The sequence below is a fragment of the Ochlerotatus camptorhynchus genome, unplaced genomic scaffold (genome assembly GCF_037179485.1).
Source record: "Ochlerotatus camptorhynchus isolate MF236.1 unplaced genomic scaffold, CSIRO-AGI_Acam_v1.1 ptg000432l, whole genome shotgun sequence".
Classification (NCBI taxonomy): Eukaryota; Metazoa; Arthropoda; class Insecta; order Diptera; family Culicidae; genus Ochlerotatus; species Ochlerotatus camptorhynchus.
In genome coordinates, this window is record NW_027040918.1 from 8,041,922 (window position 1) to 8,068,434 (window position 26,513).

Consider the following 26,513-nt stretch of genomic DNA (forward strand, 5'->3'; position numbering starts at 1 on the left):
TTTTTGTCAAAACTGAGTTTTACAATGCAAATGGTAGCTGATCACTCATATTTTCTTAATACTGGATGAACTCAATAACTTTGTTCTGAAAAAGTTTGGAAAGACAGTCAAATTGGTTGTCTCATCACATAAGAAGCAATGGTACGAATCAAGCTAAAAATGCGATTTTCTCGGCTTGCTGATTTTTGCCATGTGACCGACATGCGAAGAGCGGCAGTATAGCGTAGCAACGCTTTCTCAAATTAACCACGTAGTCAACGAGAACAACCGTAGTTTGGACCTCTGCTTCGTGAGCACTCAGGACAATGCTCCGTTTTTTTCCACAGCACCTTGTCCACTAGTTAAGCTTGTTCCGCACCACCCTCCTCTGATTGTCACTGTTGAGGACTGTTACCGCGAGGCAATTAATTTAAAACCAAAACCATAAGATAACCACATAGTTGCATCTCGTTTGCATAGCCCTAGCTGACGTTGATACCAAGGCCAAGAATATGAAATGAAAAGTAGGGCAAAAGGAGCGAGAGCTCGTTTTACATAATCTAACTGCAGTATTTACTTAGGAACGTTTCTGCGTTCAAGTAGGATAAACACGCCCACGCATGGCATGCTTGCGCATCTAGGTTACGTTTAGCTTTCCCTCTCTGTTTATCCTTAACGAAGGATATAATTATAATGTTTAAACGTTACAAATGTCTCATTCTTATTTGTAGAGCCATATCAGATCTGAGTTACAAAAAGAAATAAACTTACAAGATAACCCAAGAAATCCCAGATCTGAGAGGGCATAGTATATAAGATCCAAATAACACAAATTTACCCTTTCAAGGGCGATCGAAATCCTAACTAATAGAATAGGCAAAATTAGGTCAAAAGTCCGGTATTGAAAGGGATATGTAAAACCCTGGACGAACCAAGTAAAAGTTTTACATAATTATAAGTTGCTAATGCAACACGTAGCTGTAAGATCACTTTGTACAATTTTGTTGAATAAAATTAAGTTTCATAGGTTACTCCAGATTCTTCTCTTTTTTGAATCCGAAAGAACTTTCGGCCTAGAAGTGAAAACTTCTCTCCTTAACCGGGGAAAAAAGTAGCTCCTAGAATCGAGAAACAGTGTCTGACCTGAAAGCGAAAGACTCTCCCTAACCGGAGAAGAAAGTAGCTAAAGGCGGCGACAAGGACAATCTCGTTCGTGATTTTGATTTCTAATGACTTTCGAAAGGCCGACCATCGAAGCATTGTAGATGTGTTGTCAAACATGGACTGGGAGAAAATTCTCGATCATGACGACGTTGAGGCCCCTGCGCAAACTTTTTCCCATGTCTTGGCATATGTCATTGACAGACACGTCCCGAAAAGAATTCAACACGAATACTCTCACCCTCCCTGGCAGACGATTGAGCTGCGTAGGTTGAAGTCGACCAAGAGAGCAGCATTGAGAAGATTTACGAAGTATCGCACGCTTCCTCTGAAACATCACTACGTGAGGCTTGATCACGAGTATCAGCGAGCCAGTCGTCGATGCTTTCTGCGATTTCAACGAGGTATTCAGCGTAACCTTAAACTACACCCGAAATCCTTCTGGAACTACGTGAACAAGCAACGCAGAGAATCTGGCCTCCCATCGTCAATGGAATTGAACAGTGAAGTCGCTTCCACTCCGCAGGATATTTGTCGCCTTTTTTCTGTCAATTTTGCCAGTGTGTTCACTGATGAGAGACTAAGTGACGACCATGTTTCCCTCGCAGCCAGGAACATCCCACTAAATGGTCAAACGCTGGGTGCAATTGATGTCAACGTTGAGATGATTTCTAACGCTGCAACGCAGCTCAAATCGTCCTTCAACCCTGGACCCGATGGAGTTCCGTCCGTGTTTTTGAAGAAACATATTGCTTGCTTGTTAACTCCACTTCACCGTCTATTCCGTATGTCTCTCTCTCCAGTGGTATATTTCCATCCTCCTGGAAATATGCACACATGTTTCCTGTCCACAAAAAGGGAAGCAAACGAGCCGTGGATAACTATCGTGGAATTACATCGCTGAGTGCTGTTCCGAAACTATTCGAGCTTGTTATTATGGAACCGTTGCTCTCTCACAGCAAGCAGTATCTGAGTGCTGATCAACACGGGTTTACTGGCGGTCGCTCTACAACCACCAATCTGCTATGCCTCACATCCTACATTACCGATAGTATGACTGAACGGGTACAGACGGACGTTATATATACCGATCTATCCGCGGCATTCGATAAGTTGAATCATGACATTGCGATTGCTAAACTCGACAGGCTTGGGGTGAGCGGTAATCTCTTGAGTTGGTTCCGTTCGTATCTTACTGGTCGCCAACTTATGGTTGCTATAGGAGATTGCAAATCAGCTAGCTTCTTTGCCACATCAGGTATACCGCAGGGAAGCCATCTGGGACCGTTGATTTTTCTACTCTACTTCAACGGCGTGAACCTGGTTATCGAAGGACCTCGATTAGCATATGCAGACGACCTCAAAATATTTTTACGAATTTGCTCGATCGCTGACTGCCACAATCTTCAACATCAGCTTAATGTCTTCGCCAGTTGGTGTACGAAAAAAGCAACCGATTGTATTCAGCTATGACCTGCTTGGAACGACACTCGAACGCGTGAATCAGGTGAAAGACCTGGGTGTGGTGTTAGATTCACAGCTAACATTCAGGCAACACATTGCTTATGTCATCAATAAGTCGTCTAGGACTTTAGGATTCATCTTCAGGATAGCTAAGAATTTCACCGATGTCTACTGCTTAAAATGTCTTTACTGCTCCCTCGTACGATCGACGCTTGATTATTGTTCTGCGTTTTGGAATCCGAATTACAACAATGGTGCCGAGAGAATCGAATCTGTTCAACGTCGCTTTCTTCGTTTTGCGCTTCGTAGACTGCCCTGGAGAGATCCGCTTCGGCTGCCCAGCTACGAGAGTCGCTGCCAACTGATAAACCTTGAACCTCTCCGGATTAGAAGGGACACCAGCAGAGCTTTGATTATCGCCGACACTCTGCAGGGACGAATAGATTGTGAGGCTATCCTAAGGCAAATTGACCTAAACGTGCAACCCCGACCACTCCGTAACAACCTCATGCTGAGACTGCCACTGCGTCGCACGAACTACGGGGCATGGTGCGATTTGCGGACTACAGCGTGTGTTCAACAGAGTCGCATCTGTATTCGACTTTCACCTCACACGTGATGCGCTTCGTCGGAGATTCTCATCTGTTTTCGCCGGCCGCAGTGACTGACAGAGAAAATCAGTGTATTTCCATTTATGTTTTTTTACATTCTGACCATGTTGCTTTGTTTTTCTTTCTGTGTTTATTTGACATGTAATTTACACGGCGAATGAGAACGACTCAAATTTGAGTTTAGTTCACTCATAATCGCCAAAAGTGCAGGAACGCAGCGATGAGTTAAATTTGTCTCATGGTTTCCTGTGGAAAACCTAAAAAATCTGCCGGAAAATGAGGAAATTGACGAAAATTTTATTCAGTCTCGGAGTAGTACCAATAGACTGAGTGAATCCAATCTTTACTTTTCTCAAATTCGGGAATTTTTCCCTGGAAAAACCTGGGAAAACATGAGGCAAATTAACTCATCGCTGAGTTCCTGCACTTTTGGCGATTATGAGTGAACTAAACTCAAATTTGAGTCGTTCTCATTCGCCGTGATAACAAGAAGAACAACGATATTCCGGAGGCTTCACCGCCGAAACGAGCCAAAGCAACTAACGGCTATTGGATGCCTTCCGGAACGGGAACGTGAAACTGAAGGTCTGGTAAAGTATATTGAAGACATTTTATCGGAAAATGGTTCCGGCAGTTTGTACATAAGGTAAGTAGTTGTGTTTTGCGTTATGCGAACCAGATCTGATCTGACATTTAATTGATTTTAGTGGCCCTCCTGGAACGGGAAAAACAGCTACTCTCACCAGGATTATAAGTGACCAAAAGCTGGCTAGCAAACTTAACATGGTTTACGTAAACTGCACATCAATCAGCACTGCTGGGGGTATCTATAAGAAAATATGCGAAGGACTGAAGCTTTCGGTTGGTGGAACAACGGAGAAATTCTATCTAGTAGCTATCGAAGAATACCTGAAAAAGAAGCACCGGGAGGACTGTCTGGTGGCGATCAAGCTGCTCAGTCGCGACAAGACCTACCTGAACGAGACGGTCCGGGAGCAGCAGCTGGCTTGTTTGCTCGGTTTTGCAGGGATCGGTCGCGAAAGCTGCCAGTGCCGAGCGAGCGAAGAGGTCCAGGTGGAAGCGTTGAAGTGCTTGAGCAATTTGATTTTCCAGAGCAGCAAGTGCCAGGAGCTGTTAAGGTCCAAGAAAGGTAAGTATCGTGGTTTCAGTATTTATTCGAGTCCTAGCTTCGAATCGTAGCTGAGTGTATTTATGTGTTCTTCGCGTGGAAGTCGAATAAAGTTATTCCAAATATTCTGCTACTACTGTTAGGGAAATGTTTGTCTATGGAAGTCTTACTCAAAGCTGGCAAATCTATACATTATTGTGTAACCGAAGATGAATAATTCTATCAGAGCTGCTGTTGTGTAGATGTTGAACAACGTTTTTCCCACTTCTGATGTGCGCATTTTTAATCAACTGAAAAATTTCCGTTTCGATACCAATCATGATAAATGTGTTTCCGTACAGTAGAGCAGTCAGTATATAGTTCAGTTTTATTTATTGTCTATTGTTCTGAGCGGGGAAATAGATGCTTTTAGGTGTTGAAATTCTCCTGAGTGTCATCATTGCGAAAGAAATCGCCCTTGTTCGGATTTTTTTGTTTGAATTTTATTTATACAGGATTTTTAGATTTCACATTAATTATTTTTAAACCGATCTCAATCAGAAAACTGTAACGGTGGCAGCATGTTGCAATTGCCCCCTCCCTACTGAATAAACTGTGGTGGAGTTGGTTTCTCGAATTCGCCCGAAGCGTCTCTAAGAAAATATGACTATCAATTTTATTGTTCGATCCACTACATCTACTCGTAATACACTGCAAGTACGGTCGCGAATACAAAATACGTCGGTGCTTCGTATACAAAGTTCACGTATTCATCCTTTTCGGCATCCCACGCGAAACGCATGGACGATTTGAAGTCCTGGGAATTCTTATCTCCCACGGTCACCATGGCAGCCACTCGATACCGCTCAAAGCTGCACCGTTTGACCATATCTCGGAGTTCGACGCTGAGATTTTCCGCCAATCGCTTGGCACGTCGTGGGTTGTACTTATGATCCTCCAAGAATGAATTGAGATAACGCACTCGCTCACGATTGAACGGATGGCGCGGATATGACACACCTCAATCTGACTGCCACGGCAGCGGGTACCGCGCTTTTTTTTTGCTGGCAGTTGTGCTGTCTGTGTCACTTTTGACACCTGTTCTGGTACAAATTGCTGTCTTTTGCTCTAGTACCGGGTGCACCAGGTACACTAAAAAAAACAGCTAGGTGAACCAAAAAAAAATCGCGTGAAGGAGGTCCTTACCCTTTGGGTCCATGGTTGGTACAATCTAGTAGTAGTGGTGTTGCCATGTGGCACACTGAAAAATTGAAATAGCAGGTTAGTCACCAAAGTTTTCGAGCCGCTCCGTCTGTCACTTCGTTTGTGCTGGTACTCTCTTCGGTCCAAGGAAAAACCAATAACCCCTCATTTTACCTGTCAAACTTTCATAGTGAATCAAAACAAACATTGCGTAGTACTAGAATTTCAACTAGAATGGGGTACGTTAATCGTTTGCTTGGGACCAATAGGCTAGTCAAGTGGTGAGCCAAATTAAATATTACAATATATTACTAAATAACATAGATTAAAATTTAATTATTTTATGCTTTAACAATGTTTATACATAGATTCGCTTAAAATTTATTTCAACACTATACTAAGCTCGTATAGTAGTGAAGAATTCGTTCAGTTTATTTCGTTGATTTATTTTTGATAGGCTTGAAAAATCGTGAATTTAACAACGCATGGAAGATCGGCATCAAGACAGGTTTAAGGCACCGACGGAACTTCCAACCGAGAACGAATTAGAATCACTATGGTTGACGGGTTCCTACTGGTGCCCTGGTGTATATCAACGGCTAGTGTAAAATCTTTACGAATCTAGTCATACCTGACGATAAGCTGATTAATCCGAACAGTGGCGTCAGAATAGCAAGTTACGGTGATGAAGAAGTCTATCGGAACGTTATCCTTCAATCCAATCCAAGGAATCATTGTCGGAATTTGAAGATTGCCAGTTGTAGGTTTTGTTAAACACAATCGTAGGACAAGCTTGTAAGTGTTGAATATCGTTTTTGTCATGTTTATGTATCACACGTTGCAATCATGCGTTAAATTGGTACGCAATTCCACCGCAGCAAATATCCACATTCAACCGGAGATCGATCCAGATCCATTATCAATTGGAAAGATGATCTACCGGGTAACAATATTTGGGGGTGAGTGATGTGGTTGAATACACGACAGGATTCGAATGTTGCTTCCTGGTGCCGGATCGTGACATCAAAGATGAATACTAAGATGAAACTGTCGCAAGAAAAACTTTCTATTTTAGTGTCCACTGTCACGGTCCCATTCATCCAATGAATATCCCCCGTATGCAAGGTAATTTTGTGGTTTTGCTGCCCCCTCGGTAGAGATTAAATTTTGCACTCTTTTTTATCAAAACATCACACCAAAATCAGAGGTGTCCCATTTTTTAAATTATTCGATTAACAACTAATCGATTATTTTTTGTTCGCTGTGCTGTCATTTTTCCACCAATGAGAGTGCAGCATATGTTTGAAACGATGGGTAATGATCCTCTGGAGAAGTTAATGCTTATATCGGCATGATATAACCGATTACAAATATTTAACGTTTCGGTTCGTTAATCGATTAATCAATTATTAGAATGAAAATCGGCCATCACTAGATGAATGTGAAACGTCATTTCAAATATAAGGACCGTACATAAATAATGATACAATTTGAAAGGGACCGGGGCTTATCACAAATTGCGTCCTCACGGTAACTGAAATAAACACGAGTGTTCACCGGTTGGTGACATTGTGTCAACTAGCTGATGCTGATAAGGGAGGCAAGTCTATGCGTCTTCACAACGCAGGATCCATTTGGAGTTCAGCCCAACCCGGGGGATTATTTTGATGCGGTTGCGAAACGGATCCGGATAAAAGAAATACTCACCCTTTAACGGGGAGCAAGGATGACATTTGAGTACCATTATATCTTATTGTGTCGATAGGTAATATTGATTACAAGTAAAATAAAATATTGTAAAGATCTTTCCCTAAATTTTTGCTCCTTATACGTTTAACAAAATAAATGACAAATGCAAATGACAGCACCTGCAAAATATAAATGTAAATAATTTCCTTGAAAGCATCGAAAGATTACTTGCACTTTATACTACCCATGCATAAAGCATTTTTATACTAAGTTTGTATTCTCTCTCTTTATTCCGTATTCTGCGTCGGGAAGGAGAGTTACGATTTAGCGTTACTTTTATACTATATAAATTTGAATATTTTTTGAGTGCACATTCCGATTTATTCCGCGGAAACGCAAGAAGGAAAGATAAAGCAAACCATTCCTCGATTCATTGTGGCAAAGATTTGCTTTGCACTTTATTTTGAACTTTTGCGCACGAAACAAAACAAAACTGCGCAACGAAGAGCTCTATAGACGAGTGCACGGATGGATTTGAGTTCACTCACTAGACAAAAAGTGACACAACAGTGGGGCCTTGTTTACTTAAAATGAACACATGAATAATGCATTAATTGGTATAAAGATGGCAGCACAGCGAACAAAAAATAATCGATTAGTTGTTAATCGAGTAATTAAAAAATGGGACATCTCTGATTTTGGTGTGATTGTTTTGATAAAAATGAGCGCAAAATTTCATCTCTTCCGAGGGGGCAGCACAACCACAAAATTACCTTGAATACGGGGGGTTCTCATTGGATGAAAGGGACCGTGAAAGAAGACACTAAAATAGAAAGTTTTTCTTCCGACAGTTTCATCTTAGTATTCATCTTTGCCCGCATAAATCACAACCATACGATTACCATGTTGAAAATGGCCCGCATAAATCACAACCATACGATTACCATGTTGAAAATGGTTTATCTTCCTGTGAAAACCATAATAAAAATGGTTCAGCCAACTTTAATCGAACCATACCTAGAGAAGTTTTGACCATATTGCTTAAGGTTTTCGAAGACCCAACCATACGAACAATGGGTGGTTAAGAACGTTCACCATACGAAATCTTACTTTTTCCCATACATTTTTTGCAAAGGAACTATAGCCTAACCACATCAGAAAAGGTTCTAGTTGGATATGTAAATCCTATTCCTATTATCGTTCGAATAAGGTAGTACGGCTTAAAATCAACCATTGTTGTTAACTTCAAGATATACTATGTACGGGTAGAAATTACCATACTTATTGATGTTATAATACTATTGTAGCATATGCGGAACACAGCATATATGGGTTGTTCTTTAATTTTAATGTTATTTGCAAGACGTCATTTTGTGGCATCTCTCGGTATTATTTTTTATTGATTTAAAGATAAATGGAATAAACAAATGATTACACTCTGCAAAACAAACCTTCATTCTATTTCTAGTTGATAAATGTGCACCGGTAAAATGAACCCGCTTCGATTTCCTTTTTTCAAAATCTCCTTCTCTTGTAGACCGCTGTTAGCCATTATGGTTGGGATTGTCAAAGACCCTAAATATGTTTGTGGAAAATACATGCGTTTTTAAGGAATACTTTATACTGTAAGCTGATATTACTTACGTTATTATTTTTTCTCGACGTTAAAACTGGTTAAAACAGGTTTTCCATTTGGAGTAAGGGTTTAAAAATGCAATAACTCAGTAAAATCAACCAAATGTACTCACGACCGCCGTTCCAAACAAAAGCGTTTTCTTTTATTTGTGCCAAATGTAAAAACATAAAGCAACCATAAGCGAAACACGTAAGTGTTGTACAAGTTGTTTTCAACTTTTATTCGTAATGTTTTGTAATAGTTTAATATAGTCTCGAATAGTTGATCAACTTTAACAAAATGTAGCTGAAACATACCAGAAACAGTAACAGTAGAAAGTAGTGTTTCTTTTATGTTGATTACATTCCGTAAACCATAGCAAAACTATTTTGTATAAAGTTAACATAGCTAGTAAGGTGTCAGTGAAGTTTAAACTGTTCTAGAAATGGTTATTTTTTATGCGGGTGGTTATACCAACAATCAATACGAAACTAACGATTTTAAATTGGCTCACCACTTTAGTAGCCTATTGGTCCCAAGCAAACGATTAACGTACCCTATTCTAGTTGAAATTCTATTACTACACTATGTTTGTTTTGATTCGCTATGAAAGTTTGACAGATAACATCAGGGGTGTGTGGATTCATGCAGAACATGCAGGGGTGAGTGAAATAGCTTGGGACTGCTTGGGACCGTTGTTCTGGTATTGAGTGAGCCAAAAATAATAATGATTTTCTTCGGGACCCAGTGGTCTTAGAGTTACCTCTATGGTTATACTACACAACCGATGGATTGACCTGATTGCAGCAGTTTGGATGTAATATTCAACAACTTTTTTTTTCTGTGTAGTATCTATAATTTTAAGCTAGCATAGTAGTTTTGCCAGAATCATAGTAATTTTGTTAACATTCATAGTCAACTATAATTAATTGCTAGTAGATTTAACGGTAATAAGCGTCGTTATATAGAAAATTAGTGTTTTCTGCTAAATAGCATTCATAACTATAGTCTATAATATATTATGGTCCTTGTTTCAGTGGGAGAATTCTGTCTGAATTTTGGTAGTTTTGACATAGCGTGCAGACCCTAATAAAAAATAACCATAAACGAACGATAACCCAAATCATCGAACCATTCTACAAATGGTTTGGATGATACCCAGAACACGTCGTTAAGCAAATTAACCATACAATTTTTATTAGGGGATGGCTCCCGAATTCATTTTGAATCATCCCCCGACAAGGTGAAACGTCAAATCGAACTAAATGCCGCAAACTGCAACACCATCCGCAGGCAACTTCACTCTTCTTTCATCGAATCGTCAAAAAAGTCGTCTCCATTTTTCTTCGTGCTTGATTGAAAAGTGAAAATTCTACGCTGTAATTTTTCGATTTTATCGTGTTGAGATTCACATATTTGTAATCAAATATAGTGCGCTTTCGGAATTGGTGCTGTGATAAAAGAAATAGGCCAATTGAATTGTCCGTTAAAGTGTTACCTGAGTGTAAATAAGCATAGGAAAAAGTTACCCTTGGTGCCTCGTTCATTAGCACCAGACCAAGAGGAGTGTAGCTGCTGAACAAGCAAAGAAGAGGAGAAAAATCCGATAATGGGTCGCAAAAAGAAGAAGGCATCGAAGCCCTGGTGCTGGTATCCTTTTATAGCCAAAAATATTATTTAATAAGTCTGCTACAGTGTAGTGATGATCCCGTTTTATGTTCTGACGGGACTGGGTTATATAATGTGGAGAAATGTGCAGAATGACAACAAAAGAGCAAAAGCAGAATTTTCCTTAGCATAGCGTTCCGCCCTCGTGCGCGATTTTCCTTCCTTCCCACACAGGTACTGCAATCGTGAGTTCGATGATGAGAAAATTCTGGTGCAGCATCAGAAGGCGAAGCATTTCAAGTGTCACATCTGCCACAAGAAACTGTACACGGGTCCCGGGCTGTCCATCCACTGTATGCAAGTGCACAAGGAATCGATCGATAAAGTGCCAAATTCGCTGCCTAATCGGTCCAACATTGAGATTGAAATCTACGGCATGGAAGGCATCCCGCCGGAGGACATTCGGGAGCATGAAAAGCAGAAGAACGGTGGCACTAGGTCCGACTCGGAAGAAGACGAACCGGCCCACAAGAAACCGAAACAGGAAGGTAAGTGATTGGGTGGGAGGAGCAGAGGGTGTTGTTTGCGTAAATTATTTATTTTTAACTGGGTTTACAAACTTTCGGCTCGAGGGTGGAGTTTTCTATGTGTACGTACTTTACATGTTCATTGATTGATTGCAGCCTCTGTTTCTCAAGGCATGGTCATGCCCAACATGATGACGCCCCATATGCAGCCGTACGGAATGAATCCGATGATGGCAACAATGGGTCACATGCCTTACATGGTGCCCCCTGGTATGCAGATGATGCCACCGATGATGGGTGGTCATCCAAGGCCACTGTTCCCGGCAGCAGCTTCGGCGACAACTATTTCCGCAAACCCCGCTATCAACAAGGCAACATTCCCTGCCTACAGGTGAGCGTAATCTCTTCAATTTCTCATGATTTCCCCCTTCTTCAAGTCCGGTTCTTTGCTTGCAGTAGTGCGACGATCAGTGCTCCACCAACGACCAACTCGGTCAATGCGGCGAATGCAACCGCGGGCGATGCGTCCAAATCTACGACTGTGATACCTGCCACCGGTACAACTTCCAAAATAGTGCACCCGCCCGAGGATCTCAGCTTAGAGGAAATACGAGCTCGCAAGTCTCAGTACCAGAAAAAGATTAGTATGGCGACGCAGCAGTTGCTGCAGCAGAAGCAACAGGAAAAACATCAGGCAGCGGCCGTAGCGGCGGCCACGGCTGCAGCCCAGCAACAGCAACAACAGGTCCAAGCCCATTTCAAAGCGCTCTCTTCGGCTGCCGCGGCCAGTGGGACCAACACCATAGTCACCAGCCACCCCGGCAAGGACAGCCGGTTACTATCGCCTCATGAGGTAAGTGTTCCCAATCCAACCGACGACACACGATCCGACACATTTCAACCGTACGTACATTCTTTAACACATCCTTCTTTTTCACTCCCTAGTTCAGTCTCATTTGTTAGTAGTGTGTACCTTTTTTTTGTTTTGTTTTTATTTTTCGTAATTTACCTCATTTCCTCAAGATCTGTTTGATTGTCTTTCGTCGAGAATGATTAAGGTCACCATCCTTCACTAGAATCGAAACTGTATCAATAATTGTTAATTTTAACCATCTCTCGTAAGCGTCCCTTTCGATGCGGGATGCATTCCTCTCTGTCTGGTAGACGCACACCTTCGAAACCGCATTCTTTCGTCTGTGTGACCGCGTTCCGTGTGCGGAAGGTTGGCTTAATAACCGGTAGAATTGACACAACTCATCATTGTGCAGCTACGAAGAATTATTTATTACACTTTTGTGCATGGGTGTGGGGCGCGTAATCGAGTTTGGTTTTAATGCTTTAGGGTTGTAATAGCTTTAGTTACTTTCTTTCTTCAGCGTATGTTCGTCGCATCCGATTGTTAACTGACCACTTTCGATTGGGGTCCTGAAGGGAAGCTGGCTCCTGCAGCATTTGGAGTTTACTATGTTCCTATGGATGGATTTCCACACAAGTTCTGTTGTACATCCGTGAAAGTTGTCATCGCAAAATAGTCTTAAAATTCTTACTTCAATCTTGCTTTTGATTGACACGTAGCATCCATCTTAAGCAGACTTTCGTCATGTTCGATCAAATAAACTGATACAAACCACATTTTCCTGCCATTAACAAGGTGGTCAGCGAATCGGAAATTTGAAAAGTAACCGGGAAAAACCCAGGAAAAATCATAAACATTGATGTATGGTTACATAAACTATAAGTTGTATTTGTTCATGAATGTTCATGTTCACCATAACTGATGATGAGTTTTAATTTTGAACCAACTTATTATAAAATTTCTTCTGATCTGATGCAGTTGACCATAACACTTGGTGGAGGGTAATCGCCGGGGAAAACAAACTTAGGATGACACTGAAATGTCCTTGGGTGACGATTTCTTCGCATTAACGGATCTTCGGCTAGTGGGCTATATTTCGGATGATCGGGTCAATCAAATAACACGGTACTACACTTATCAAACTACTTTATTTACTTCTACTTGCTGATGTGCCCTCTTCGACGGTTGAACGAATACTGATCACGTTCAAACGCTTTTCGCTTGCACGGTAGCGGCCGGTAGCATTTCGCGTTGTTGTCAGTGATGCCACATTTTTTCGAAGTTCAATCTGTATTTTCATCGCAAAAAATCTTTTTAATCTGTATCTGGCTGGCAATGGTCTCAGTCTCAGTGTGGATTTACGTAAATCTCCATTAAGCAAATTCAATAGTTCAGAAGGAGTTTGTTCAATTTTTAGAATCATTAAACATTACTAAAGTTTGCTTTCTAAAGAATTTGTCTATTTTAAAAATTGAGCTGTATCAAAATATTGAAAAAAAAATCTGTATGATTACAGATAAATCTGTATACCGTATGCGTGATAATGCACCATCGTACAAATAAGGTTCCCGTTTCACCTGTGCATACAATGCCTTGGTTTTCTTTGCATGCATGTAACCTATATAGCTCATACCGTAGTAGGCTGTGTATAAAAGAAAATGATTTACTTAGTTTGACAGTTGCACCATTACGAAGTGGCAGCGTATTCGTGATTTGTCCCACGCGCAAATGGTGCAAAAAGACATTTCAATCGCCGTGGGACTGTCCCGGTGGACCGTCAAAAGGGTTTTAGACCGAGAAAAGAAAGGACAACTATTCGCGAAGGTGGCCACAGGTCGTCCGAGGGTTATCGCTGCTATCAAAAGGAAGATTCGGGTGAATCCAGTGCGTTCAATAAGGAAAATGGCAAAGGAACACGGAATCAAAGACTTTACAGCATGAAAGATCGCAAAGGAAGATTGCAGGGCGAAGTCGAGGGCACGGACAAAAAACTCACATGATTACCAACCGCATCCGGGAGCTACGAGTCGAACGATGCAAGAAAATCTTGAACTTCCTTAACCGAAAAAAATCCGGTAATCCTGTTCACCGACGAGAGCATGTTTACCGTCGATCCCGTATCAAATTCCAGAACCGACCGGTATATTAGTTCTCTTCCGGTAAAAGACGTTGCCGACGAACACAAGAACGTTTATCTGACCAAGCATCCTGCTAGCGTTATGGTGTTTGGATTGGTGGCTTTCGATGGCAAAAAAATGGACCCGGTGTTCATTCCAGAAGGCGACAAGGTCAACACGGAGGTCTTCATTGGGATTTTAAGTATGTTCTTCCATGGATCAAAGAACAGTACGGTCCAAAGCCAAATGTTGTATTTCAACAAGATGGGGCTCCGTGCCACACCTCGAACCGCACTCAGAGGTGGTTGTAGGAACATCTTCCGTTCTGGGCGAAGGATATGTGGCCGCCATCTAGCCCCGATCTTAATTCAGCTGGATTTTTATTTGGCTCCAAAATTGGAACAACTTTTGCATTTTTCCATTTATCAGGAAAGTATGCCAAATGGAAACATTTGTTAAATAATTTTACCAAGAAAGACAAGGTACTCTCTGGGAGTTTTTTGACGAGGATATAGAAAATTCCATCATCACCTGGAGGTTTCATATTTTGAAACTTTTTAGTTATAGACCTTACTTCGTCCAAATCAGTCCCCCAGGAATCATCAAACATATTTTCCCGAGTAAAAATATTCAGATAATCCCGAGCAACCTGATTCTCAATAGGACTAGTAAGACCCAAACTGAAATTATGGGAATTGCTTAGCAAGCTTCTGAGATTTTTCCAAATTTGTGATCAAAATTTTACCACCTTCTTTAAGCGCTGGAATAGGCTTTTGAGGTTTTTTCAAAATTTTTGTGAGTTTCCAAAAGGGTTTGGAACTTGGGTCTAATTAAGAAACATTAATTTCAAAATTTTTGTTTCTCAGGGCAGAGAATCGCTTTTTAATTTGTTTTTGCAAATCCTGCCAGATAACTTTCATGGCAGGATCGCGTGTTCTTTTATATTGTCTCCTACGGACATTTTTAAGACGGATCAAGAGCTAAAGATCGTCGTCTATTATAATTGAATCGAATTTAACGTCGAATTTTGGAACTGAGGCAGCTCTAGCTTCAACTATAGAAGTAGTCAGAGATTCAAGAGCATAATTAATTTCATCTTTGGTTTGCAAAGGAATGTTTGGATCGAAGTTATATTCCATAAATGTTCGATATTGCTCCCAATCAGCTCTATGGTAATTGAAAGTAGAGTTGTTGGGATTACAAATTATTTCTTGGGATATTTCAAAAGTTCCTGGACGATGATCAGAACCGAAGTCAGCATGAGTAACCAATTGGCTACAAAGTCGACATGAATCAGTTAAGACCAAATCAATAGTGGAGGGATTTCTTGCAGAAGAAAAGCATGTTGGGCTGTTTGGATATTGAATAGTGTAATAACCTGCAGAACAATCATCAAACAGAATATTGCCATTGGAATTGCTTTGTGCATTATTCCATGAGCGGTGTTTTGCATTAAAATCACCAATAATGAAGAATTTAGACCTATGACGGGTAAGTTTCTGAAGGTCACCCTTGAGAAAATTCTTTTTCTGGCCTACGCATTGGAATGGCAAATAGGCAGCTATAAACGTAATTTGTCGAAATTTTGTTTCAACAGAAACTCCCAAAGTTTCAAAAACTTTGGTTTCAAATGAATAAAGAATTTTATGTTTGATTCGTCTATGAACAATGATGACAACGCCACCACAGGGTCCATCAAGACGATCATTTCTATAAATCAAATAATTTGCATCCTTCTTAACCTTATGGTCAGGTTTAAGGAACGTTATGAACACTCAAAAAGTTGAATAGCTCGTCTTCATTATCTTTAAGAGATCGAGCATTGCATTTTTTAAATATTTAATGCTTTAAAATCCATTACTGAATTTTAAAGTCATGACAATATTGTTTGTAAATTTTACTCCAGTTTGAATAGCATCAAATATGGAGTTAGATTTAAGCATATCAGAAATCATGTCAATGAAATGATTTCTGCAAAAATTCCATTTTAGGGGCAGTAATGCTTCCTAAGTCAAAATTGTCAAAATTTCCGTTAGAATTGCGTTGGTTAGTGTTTTGATTTCTACCCAAATTGGATTTGTGGTTTTCACCACAATTTTAACATTTAAATTTCATAGGATCTTCCTTCACAGGCCAGTCGTTCTTTGCGTGAGAGGAATCACCACAATTCATGCATTTAGCTGGCATGTAGCAATTTTTAGTTCCGTGACTCCATCCCTGGCACTTACGGCACTGGGTGAGGTTTTGGAAATTTCCTCCAGTCTTCCTGAAGTGTTCCCACTTAACTCGGACATGGAGTATAAGACTAGCTTTTTCTAAGGCCTTAAGGTTGTTTAGTTCACTAGACTGTGAAGTGAACTAAATAAAAATCATTGGAAATCCCGTTGCGTGAATCGCCAGGACGGGATTTCAGTTTCATTTTGATTACTTGGAGTGGCACAACTCCAAGTAATGTTGCCAGTTCCGAGGGGCGATTCACTTGTGTATTTTCGATTCGGGCCAACGTATTGATGAACGTATTGAAGTATTTTTTATCGAATAAACGTGTATTTTTCGTAATAATGTATTATTTTGCACTTTTTGAATAAATGTAATTTTCTGTGTATTAGAAAAAATAAAAGTGTATTTTTATGCATTAATGTATTGAAAATCAGTTATAAGTTTATTATGTCATTTCAGTGTTTATGTTTACGACTCGAACCGAGAATGAAACGGATCAAACTCACAATGTTGACGTTTTGTTTGACAAATGCACAGCACACGCTAACTTTAAAATACCCACTGATGAGTAGAATTTCACACAATTTAAATAAAAGAGGCTTCACTCATAAACTCATTAGGGGCTGTACATTAACTACGTATTAGACAAATTGTCCATACAAAATTTTAAAAATGTGTATGGGCCGTGGATAATTGCCAACTACCCCCCGTAGTTCATGAACAGCCCCTTACCTCGCTCAATAACGCATTAATAAGAATCTGTTACCAAGGCTGCTACGCCTTCGTTACTTATTTTTGAGTCACAACTACTCATTAATGTTTTTTTTTATTTAATAAACGATTTAAAGCACTTTTCTTAAAAATGGGTGAAATCCTACTCATTACTGCATTGTTTTGTGATTCGAGCTCGGATTAAAATATTAAATAATAAATTTACGCATTTTGTCCGAATTCAGCATTTTGATTGTACATATTTAGAATTTTTCGTGCAAATGACAAATTATCGTGTATTTTTATAATTCGTCGAATATTTGTGTATTTTTTTCCGAATTTTGTATTTTTTTTGCATTTTTTTTGAGTAATGACGAGTAATGATGAATTTTCGTGTATTTTTTTCATTCACGTATTTTCGATTCATTTTCGAGAGCAATGAATTGCCCCTCGGCCAGTTCATCTTTGATCACAGGGCTGGTAGCAGGTCACTTTTTAGTGACTTGGTCACTATTTTGAAGCCAGTCACTAAAAAGTAACTTTTTACCCCAAAAAGTCACTAAAGTCACTATTTCCCTAAAAATAGTCACTAAAGTCACTTTTTCACTACTAAAATAAAGTGAAATTTAAAAATATCAACAAAATGTTTAAATTTAGTAATTGGCACTAAGAAAGTATACAGTAGTTTTAACAAAATATACATACCTGTTAAAAATTGAAAATTTTAACCAGTGAACCGCAAAACTTCAGAACACCAGGAAAACTTTTGGGAAATGCCTACAATTTCGATTAAAAATCGGGAAAAATATACCTCCTTTCCCAAAAAAATAAATTTTAAACCTTGGAAACTTTCCAAAGGTATTTGTCTGTGATAGATTTTCAAAAGTCTTTCAAGGATGATTAAGAACTTTAAAAAATCCAAAGTAAATTTTAAGATAATTTTAAAGGATTCTAGGGATGACACCAAGGTATATCAGAGAAAAATACGAAAGTCTTATGTAAAATTAAGTGCTCTCAGGACCGATTTCTTCTTCTCCGCTTAAATATTAAGCCAGGTTTACCTATATAGTTAAACTTGGCTTAACACATACGAGCGTCGCTTTTGATTATTGTTTAAATTATTAGAGACGCAAAAGTCAGCTCCGAAACAATTTTGGAAATAATTCTAATATAATTGAGAGTGTCTTTTAACGAGAGTTCTGAGAACAATTATATGATGATTGGATGAGGATTCTAGGTCCAATTCTAATAAGAATTCTAAATTAGTTCTGAAATTTTGCTTAAGGGGGCTCTGATGAAAATTCACTGAAAACCCCGTGAACTCCAAAGATGGTCTCTGCGGATAGTTCTGAAAGAATTCTGGGGTGATTTGTGACGATACTTCCAAGAGAATTCTAAAGAGTTCGAAATAAATTCCGAGAAGAATTCCAAAGGAATCGAATTTTGAGAATTGAATCCCAAAGGAATTCTGAGAAGAGTGTCAAAGTTTGTGATGGATGTTTGTTTTGAGAATTCTGAGGAAATACTATGGGGATTCTGAGGAGAATTCGAATTGAATTTCCAATCGAATGCAAGGGAGAAGTCCAAGATTATTCTAAGCAGAAATTTATGAAATTTCTGAAGTTAATTACATGGAAATTCTAAGCATGGATTTATGCAAGGAGCCTTCAGGGAGTTCCTAGAAGAATCAATTAAAAATCGGAAAATAATCTGCTTTAACTAATCATGTGTTATTAATTCATGCGTGAATTTAACGATTTATATAGTCGGAGATGCTTAACGTCAAATATCAGACTTAAAGTGGAAATTTTATACGATCGATTAGGAGATTCAATTATAGAGTTGACAGTTTCGTTATAGTACGGCAGTGTGAAAATTTATCTATCTATCTATCTATCTATCTATATATATAAAAATGAATTTCTGTCTGTCTGTCTGACCCTTATAGACTCGGAAACTACTGAACCGATTGGCGTGAAAATTTGTATACAGGGGTTTTTGGGGCCGTTGAAGGTTCTTATGATGGTTCGAGACCCCTCCCCCTTCTGTAAGGGGGGGGGGGGCTCCCATACAAATGAAACAGAAATTTCTGCATAACTCGAGAACTAATCAAGCAAATGGAACCAAATTAGGCATGTGGGGACGAGTGTGGGGGTATAAGGAGATAATCATAGGGGGTAGCCCCTTAGATAATAGGGGGGGGGCTACGTACAATATATCATGCTTTTTTTTAAATCGGCGCTTAAACTCAAGCTAATATTGAATCCCGAGCAAGACCGGGCACACTCAGCTAGTTGTATATACAAAGAAGAATGCGAGCAAGGACAATTTTGAGGAAGGTACGAATCGGGTAGTTGTTTACGTCAGATGGCGACTTGAGTGTGAAACAATCGATAGAACTACGCGTATCTGTCAAGGATAAGCAAATAATGTAGTGGAATAAAATGGAAATTACTAATCTTTCTCTCTCTCTCTCTCTTTATACGATAAAACTGTTTCCGCACATCGGAGTTACATGAGCAAATCGGCGATCATCCCTTTTGCCAGTGGTGGCAGGAGGAAACATCCTTCACCATCCCTCATTAACGGATGAGCTTGGTAAAGGAGATGCTCTACCCTATTCATACCTTTCTATATACAATTTTCACACTGCCACACAATAACGGAACTATAAGCTCTTTACTTTCATCTCCTCATCTATCGTATAAAATGTCCACTTTAATTCTGATATTTGATGTTAAGCATTCCCAACTACGAAAATAATCTATTTCCAAGAATATTGTTGATTGTTCTGCAAAGAATTTCAAGAATGCAATATTATGTTTGTAAAAGCTTATGTGCCTCTAAGTTTAAGGGAAGGGGAATTATTCTAAAAAAGTTCTTGAGATCATTCTGAATGAAAAGTTCTTCCATGACATATCAAACTGTATTTGAATTCCTAAGTAACCATATAAATGGTTTCTTATTTAGTATTTACAAGTCACTATTTGGTCACTATTTCCGTAATTTTAGTCACTAAAGTCACTACTATTATATCGCATCAGCACTACCAGCCCTGTTGATCTGATCCAGGGATTCACCACTGGGCAGTCCTTTAATGACAACCTTGAACACAAGTTCGTTTTGGTGTCGTAAGTAGAAAATTTGTGCTGCTTCTCAGTGAGATACTTGAGGAGACATTTAAATCCGTCCAAGGTTTCAGCCAATACACGGCATTCACCCCGACGTCCAATTTGTAATGAAAACTTAGCTTTCACGAAGTTCAAAAGTTCCATACGAAGAGCATGGAAATCGGAAGTGGTTATCACAATAGGGGGAATCTTTTCCTTCTTGGCATTAAGCCGGGAAAGTTTACTGGAATTTTTCTTGGATGGTGGATCATTCTCATCATCCGTGAGCAATTCAAATTGATAACTCAAATTAATTTCATCAGAAGGGGGATCAAGAGTTTGCCCCTTTCTTTTGCGTTTAGGTGCCATTGCGGCAGTAAATTTTTATCTAAATCGACTTCCAAGCAGATTACTATAATAATCTGAACGATCGAAGAGGAATTTTCCAAATGGATATCCAAGAAGGAATACCTCGGGTAGGGTCCAAACAAGGATCAAAGAGGAATAAGAGTTGAACAAGGTAGAAATTTTACAGGTTCAGCACTGAAAAGTGCTGTTTAAATTTGTTGTAGTTTTAGGTAGTAGTAACACTTCCTTCAGCAAAAAGCAAATAGATCCGCACGGCAAGAGAGCACGATGCGGACTGATACTGATAGACCTTATTTTCTGATTCAGAATTCTAATAACATTTTTGACGTTTTGAGTTAGTCTAACATTCTTCGAATATTCGCACTAGAGAAAAGTAATTTTTTAGACTAAAATGAAACGGATACTAGAAGCAGGCTTCAAACATTAAGCGGGTGGTCACATAGCCCTATTGGCAAAATTGTTCCACTTTCCCCTACATCCCATCGATCTGCAAAATCCGTTTTCTGATTGCAATGAAATACTAGGTAGGTATTACTGAAACCCTATTCCTATACCTCAAACAGATTTTCGATCAGCTGGCCTAAGTTTTATTTTTATTTTCTTCAGTTAGCTCCATTAAGAATACTCTCTTTTCGTTATTTCATCTAAACAAAATCATCCTATACGAAAAAAGGAAACAGACACATATGATCCCAAAAGTAGAAATTTTTTGCAAAAATGGCATTTCTCTTTCTCCCTATTATTTCACCAGCAAGCAGCCGTGATAGCGCACGCCCAAGCTGCGGCGGCAAACCACCAAAAGCATATCGACGACCTAAACCGGGCCACAATGATCCAACGGTTACAAGCAGCGAATGCAGCGGCCGCTTCGGCTGCGGCAGCTCGACCTGGAATGCCAATTGGAATGGTCAGCTATGGCAATGTGTGTGATTTTTATTAAATATTCTAGGTGTTCTATTAGCGTACATTCTAACAGTATGATGTAGTGAAACTAATTGGTAGTGATCGTTTCAAAACGCTTTTCTCTTAAGTCACTAACATTAGCTGTTAGCTGCTACATGGGGGCTAACGAAAATGTCGCGTGTTTGTTCAATCCAATTTCAGGTACCGATGTCGTTGAACGGTCCCATGCAGCTCATGAATCCGATGATGCGACAAGGCCTAGCGATGGGTCATCCGGGGGCGGCTTTAATAGGCGGAAATATGCTCCGCCCTGGTCATCCGCAAATGGGTCTTGGTCCAGGTAGGTACAACCACTACTATCGAAGATAGAGTTCCCACCTTCCGCTCTCAAACTACAACAAAAAAAAAGTTACATAAATCCACACGCGAATGGAGCTCGATTGAAAAAAAAAACCACACATTCTTTAGATTATATTAAGACTTACTCAGAAATTTTACATCTATATTTTTATTTTCACATTTTTCCTCCGAAAGTGTAACAGTAACAAAAAATGACATGAAAAGATAATCATATACAAGTAGGATTTGTAATATAGACCAATAAACGCGCCAGACGAGCAAGTTCAATCAGTAGACACCTCTATAATAGTAGAACTCATTGCATTTGAATCGAAAAGAAGCACAGGACATACGTGTGGGCGTTTGTCGTAGAATTGTCACCCGTACACTGTTAGTGAACCAGTTTGTGCATCTTACAACACACATTGCCAAAATTTTCACGCGAAAACATCATAAACAACACATTATATTCATTTCGATCACTTATCTCTAGATTGTGTCACACATTTTAATAGTGTAGTCTTCTTTTTTTACTTACTCTATTGTTCGTTAATCGAAAAATATAAATGCTCTTGATTTCTACCTTCTAAGGAAAAGTTTTTAAGAGTTTTGAAGTTTATGTAAACCGCATTATGCCATAGTGATGTAAGGACAGTTGTAACACAGTCATTCTGATATGCTTTCTTGAAACGTTCACCCCTAGCGCGTTTGTTCGTTTTTTATAATCTGCCTATTCCAGTCCATATATTTTTGTTTCTAGTTTACGCTCATCTGAAACCCAGCTTAACATAGCATCCCCAACCATCTCTGTAACGATTAATAATCCATCAAATGAATGTATCATGCAAGCAAACAAACAAACAAACAAAAAAAGAATCGAATACACGCGTAGATCGTAGCTCTGAAGCAAACAATCCCGTGCTGACTTTTCTTTCGTTCCATCCATTCGAATGACCCCAGAATATAATTAACTTAATGTTGCTGCCAGCGAACTAGCTCTTCTGTCTACCTACTACTATTAGCTGTAATATTATTGTTTATTAATGTTTATATCAACTTGATGAGGGAGAAACGCTTTCTCTTGCATACTTAACAATAAATACACAGTAAATTTAATGATCCCCTTGAATGGTGTGTTATCAACTTACAGAAACGGAAAACTACTGAGAATTACCTCCTAACCGTAACCGCCTTGTAAGAATTCATGGATGAATTTTCAAAAGGACGTATCTGCTTTTGTAAACAAAGATTCAAACGCCAATGTGTCGAACCTCTTAGCTCGCCCACTCAAACTAACACCACCATCCACCGGTTGGGGAAACTGTACCTTTGTAATGGTGGTGGTGCTAGTTTGCGTAGGCGAGCTAAGAGTTTACATTGCCGCAAATACAAATACGTCCTTTTGAAAATTCATCCTTGATATTGAATTAAGAAATAATATACAGCTTTCCCGATAAGAGGTCCAGTGGCTGAAAGCCTCTATAAAAAAGGAAAAAAAAGTATTAAAAGCTTTCCCGATGACTAAACCGATTGCAAAAATATTGGAATGGATCAGTAACATTGCATATACGGGAAATGGATACTCCAGACAACTAGAAGTCGCATAGCAATCAATGCACAGATAGAATCGTGAAATATCTCACTTCACTCAGGCACACCCCTCCCCCTAAATCAGTCTTCCGACAATTTTTTTGTACAGCATTTGTAATTTAACTCGTGAGCAAAGAATTTGATGCATGAATGTTGGATTTAGCTGTCTGTCTTCATTGTTTTTGATGCGTATGACGTTAATGGGCCCCATATGCCGAAGTAGTGCACCACCCTACTACAGATTTAAACAAAATCGCATATACGAATGAATTTCATCGCATATTAAGTATTATCGTACTGAATGCAAACTTTCGCCTTAATACGATTAACCATTCAAAGTGTTACATTCAAAGTGTTTTTATGTTACTTCATACGCGAAGTTAACGATTTTCAGAGTTGGTTGGAAATGCTAACATGAAGCTTTAAGTGTGATGATTTATTAGCTAGAGAATGATCTTTAGAAGAGGGTAGGTGGATAGTTCCGTTAGAGTACGGCAGTATGAAAATAGAATAGAAGTTGAAAATGAGCGAAGGACCATTAATGCGACAGTTTTTAAAGATAGAAGCACATTTTTGTCTAACCCGTACGATGTACGCGGAGACTTGAAGCATGTCTCCAAGTCTACAGGCAAAAATGTGCGTCCCTCTTTTTGCTCATAAACTGACTGCGGTTGTGGAATAGTTCTAGTGACGTTTTCATCACTACCTAAAGCCCCACGTTGCGCTAGAACTATTCCACAGCCGCAGTCAGTTTATGAGCAAAAAGAGGGACGCACATTTTTGCCTGTAGGCTTGGAGACATACTTCAAGTCTCCGCGTACATCGTACGGGTTAGGCAAAAATGTGCGTCTATCTTTAAAAACTGTCGCATTAACGACCCTTTACTCATTTTCAACTTCTATTCAATTTTCATACTGCCGTACTCTAACGGAACTATCCACCTACCCTCTTCTAAAGATCATTCTCTAGCTAATAAATCATCACACTAAAAGCTTCATGTTAGCATTTCCAACCAACTCATTCAAAGTGTTTTTTGTTACTTCATACGTGAAGTTTCCGATTCTCAGAGTTGATTGGAAATGCTATCTAATATCAACATGAAGCGTGATAATTTATTAGCTAGATAAAGTTCTGAAGGAAAGTACTACGAAAGTCTGAAAACACAAATGGCCGAAATACACAAAAGGCTGAATCACGAAAGGCCGAATCACAAAAGACCGAAAACACAAAAGGTGGTCCACTTGGTCGCTTTCCCGATTCGGGCTATTGTTAATTTGTTTTTAATAAATTAAATTACATTACATTACTTCATGTTACAATAATTACAATTCTGCATCTTCGAAATAAAATATAATGGAAGCTACCTAATAGCCATTAGATTTCCGTAATGAAAAAAAAAAACTTTTGAGTAGCTTTAGTTTTATGTTTGTTTCAGTGTTTAACGACGATTTAATGATAAGATGGCTTCGTTTTGTGTGAATGCGGACCATTCAACGAGGTGACTCAGTTGTAAGAGCAGAAAGGCCTCCGATGCTGAATGAGAGAGAAAGTGATAGTTAGCTTTATTATTCCAGATGTTTGAGTATTCAATGAAGATGATGGCTTCGTTCAAGATGAAATTCAATATGGGAGGTATTCTCAAATCGGAAATCGTCATTAGCAGCGATATTGCTCTTGGTTCGTTTTGCTGAACGTTCTAGTTACACACATTCAACTGCTTGCGTAACTCGTTACCCTATCAGAATGTTGTGTATGTGTAAATAAACTGTTCACCTCTATTGGCAAATCAAAGTTGGCTCCCGTGGAGAATAGAAGAACTATGAATGTGATGATGGTTTCAAAATGTTCAACGGGGAGGTATACTAGTGCGATCTTAAAATGCTTTTATTTTGCAAATGGAGCATTTTATTTAAATCTGGTTGCTGCTACAGTGGTAGAAAAGCTTAAATCTATGTATACATCTAAAAATCTGAAAAGAAATTATTTTTTTTCTATATTATATGTCTACGTTTTCTACTAACGTAGCATCAACCAAATTTTATTAAAATAACTTGTTCGCAAAGCAAATAGATTTTAAGATTGCACTCGTATACCTCACCGTGTAAAATTTTGAAACCATCGTCACTTTCATAGTTGTTCTATTCTTCACGAGTGTCAACTTTGATTCGCCAATCGCATCTTTCACTTCCTTACCCTTCTCTTACCCGCAGCTTACCACTTACTGGTTTTTCCCAAAAAGTGAGCAAGTGAGAACACCTCTCTACCTAATTTCATATTGGCTTCATTTTTTGTGAATGCAAACCATTTAACGAGCCGAGTCAGTTGTGCGAGCAGAAAGACTAAAGGCCGGCGCACAATGCATACGTTTTCGGGTTTTTTGACAGATAATGCATGGGCTAGCTGTCAAAAAACCTGAAAACGTATCTATTGTGCGCCGGCCTAAACAGATTGTTTGGATGCGGTTTTCAACAAATTCAGTTTTTGATAAATTTTCGGCCTTTTTGGTTTTTGGGCCTTTTGTGGTACCTTAGAATATTTTCGGCCTTCTTCTTTTTCTTCTTCTTCATTCCTTTATTTAACGTCGGTCTCTGTTCCGCAATCTAGTGCCAATCACCGACGGACATCGATTGCCATCCATTGACGGCAATCGAATGTGCAGGAAGGCAGCTTCCACACACACCTGCGTAGGATATCGCATCCATTCAACACACATGGGCCGGGACCAACGGCTTTACTTCCCTTCCGAAGGAAGACGTGACCAGAGATTTTTATGCCTCAGAAAAATACCACCGACCTCGGCTGGGATTGAACCCAGACCCATTGGGGTGTAAGAAAGCAGTCACGCTTACCACTACACCACCGGCGCCGGCTTTTTCGGCCTTCTGTACGGGTCTCTTCTGAAGAGGGTAGGTTGATAGTTCCGCTAGAATACGGCAGTGTGAAAATTGAATCGAAGTTGGAAATGAGCGAAGGGCCATTAATGCGACAGTACTAGTCTAACGCGCACTCCATATCATAACTCATACAATAATGGATGAGGAGACTTGAATTATCTGAAAATCGTAAACTTCACGCATGTAGTAACAAAATACACTTTGAATGTAACAACTCAAGGTGGGAGTAATCGTCAAAAATGCTGATGATTTTCCAATTTTAGGGAAATTATTACTCAAAGCTTTCTTTTTCGTAAAACATAAGTGTTTTATACATTTTTTTTGAAAATATGCTTTGATATAATAATTCATAAACTATAGGGAATTGCAGGGTACAATATTTAGGATATTTATAGCTTAATTGGATCAACGGTTCTATTTTTTAAATTACTTAACATGA

The 26,513-nt window shown here is 39.2% G+C and overlaps 1 protein-coding gene across 7 annotated transcripts in view; it reads left to right on the top strand.

Annotated features, from left to right (window-relative positions):
* The first annotated feature begins 10,153 nt into the window (after positions 1-10,153).
* The window catches only part of BuGZ (Bub3 interacting GLEBS and Zinc finger domain protein), a 43,929-nt gene continuing 27,569 nt past the window's right edge, over positions 10,154-26,513 (top strand). The window contains exons 1-6 of one of the 7 annotated variants that reach the window (XR_010518480.1): positions 10,154-10,480; positions 10,673-10,986; positions 11,122-11,356; positions 11,422-11,818; positions 21,100-21,270; positions 21,453-21,591. Coding sequence is in view for 6 of the 7 variants with exons in the window: in XM_065234248.1 (XP_065090320.1) it covers positions 10,440-10,480; positions 10,673-10,986; positions 11,122-11,356; positions 11,422-11,818; positions 21,100-21,270; positions 21,453-21,591 (1,297 nt within the window). In the remaining variant the exon portion in view is untranslated. Of the gene's footprint in view, positions 10,481-10,672; positions 10,987-11,121; positions 11,357-11,421; positions 11,819-21,099; positions 21,271-21,452; positions 22,710-26,513 lie in introns of those variants that run through there. The other 6 variants (XM_065234251.1, XM_065234248.1, XM_065234250.1 and 3 more) reach the window with 6 other exon arrangements.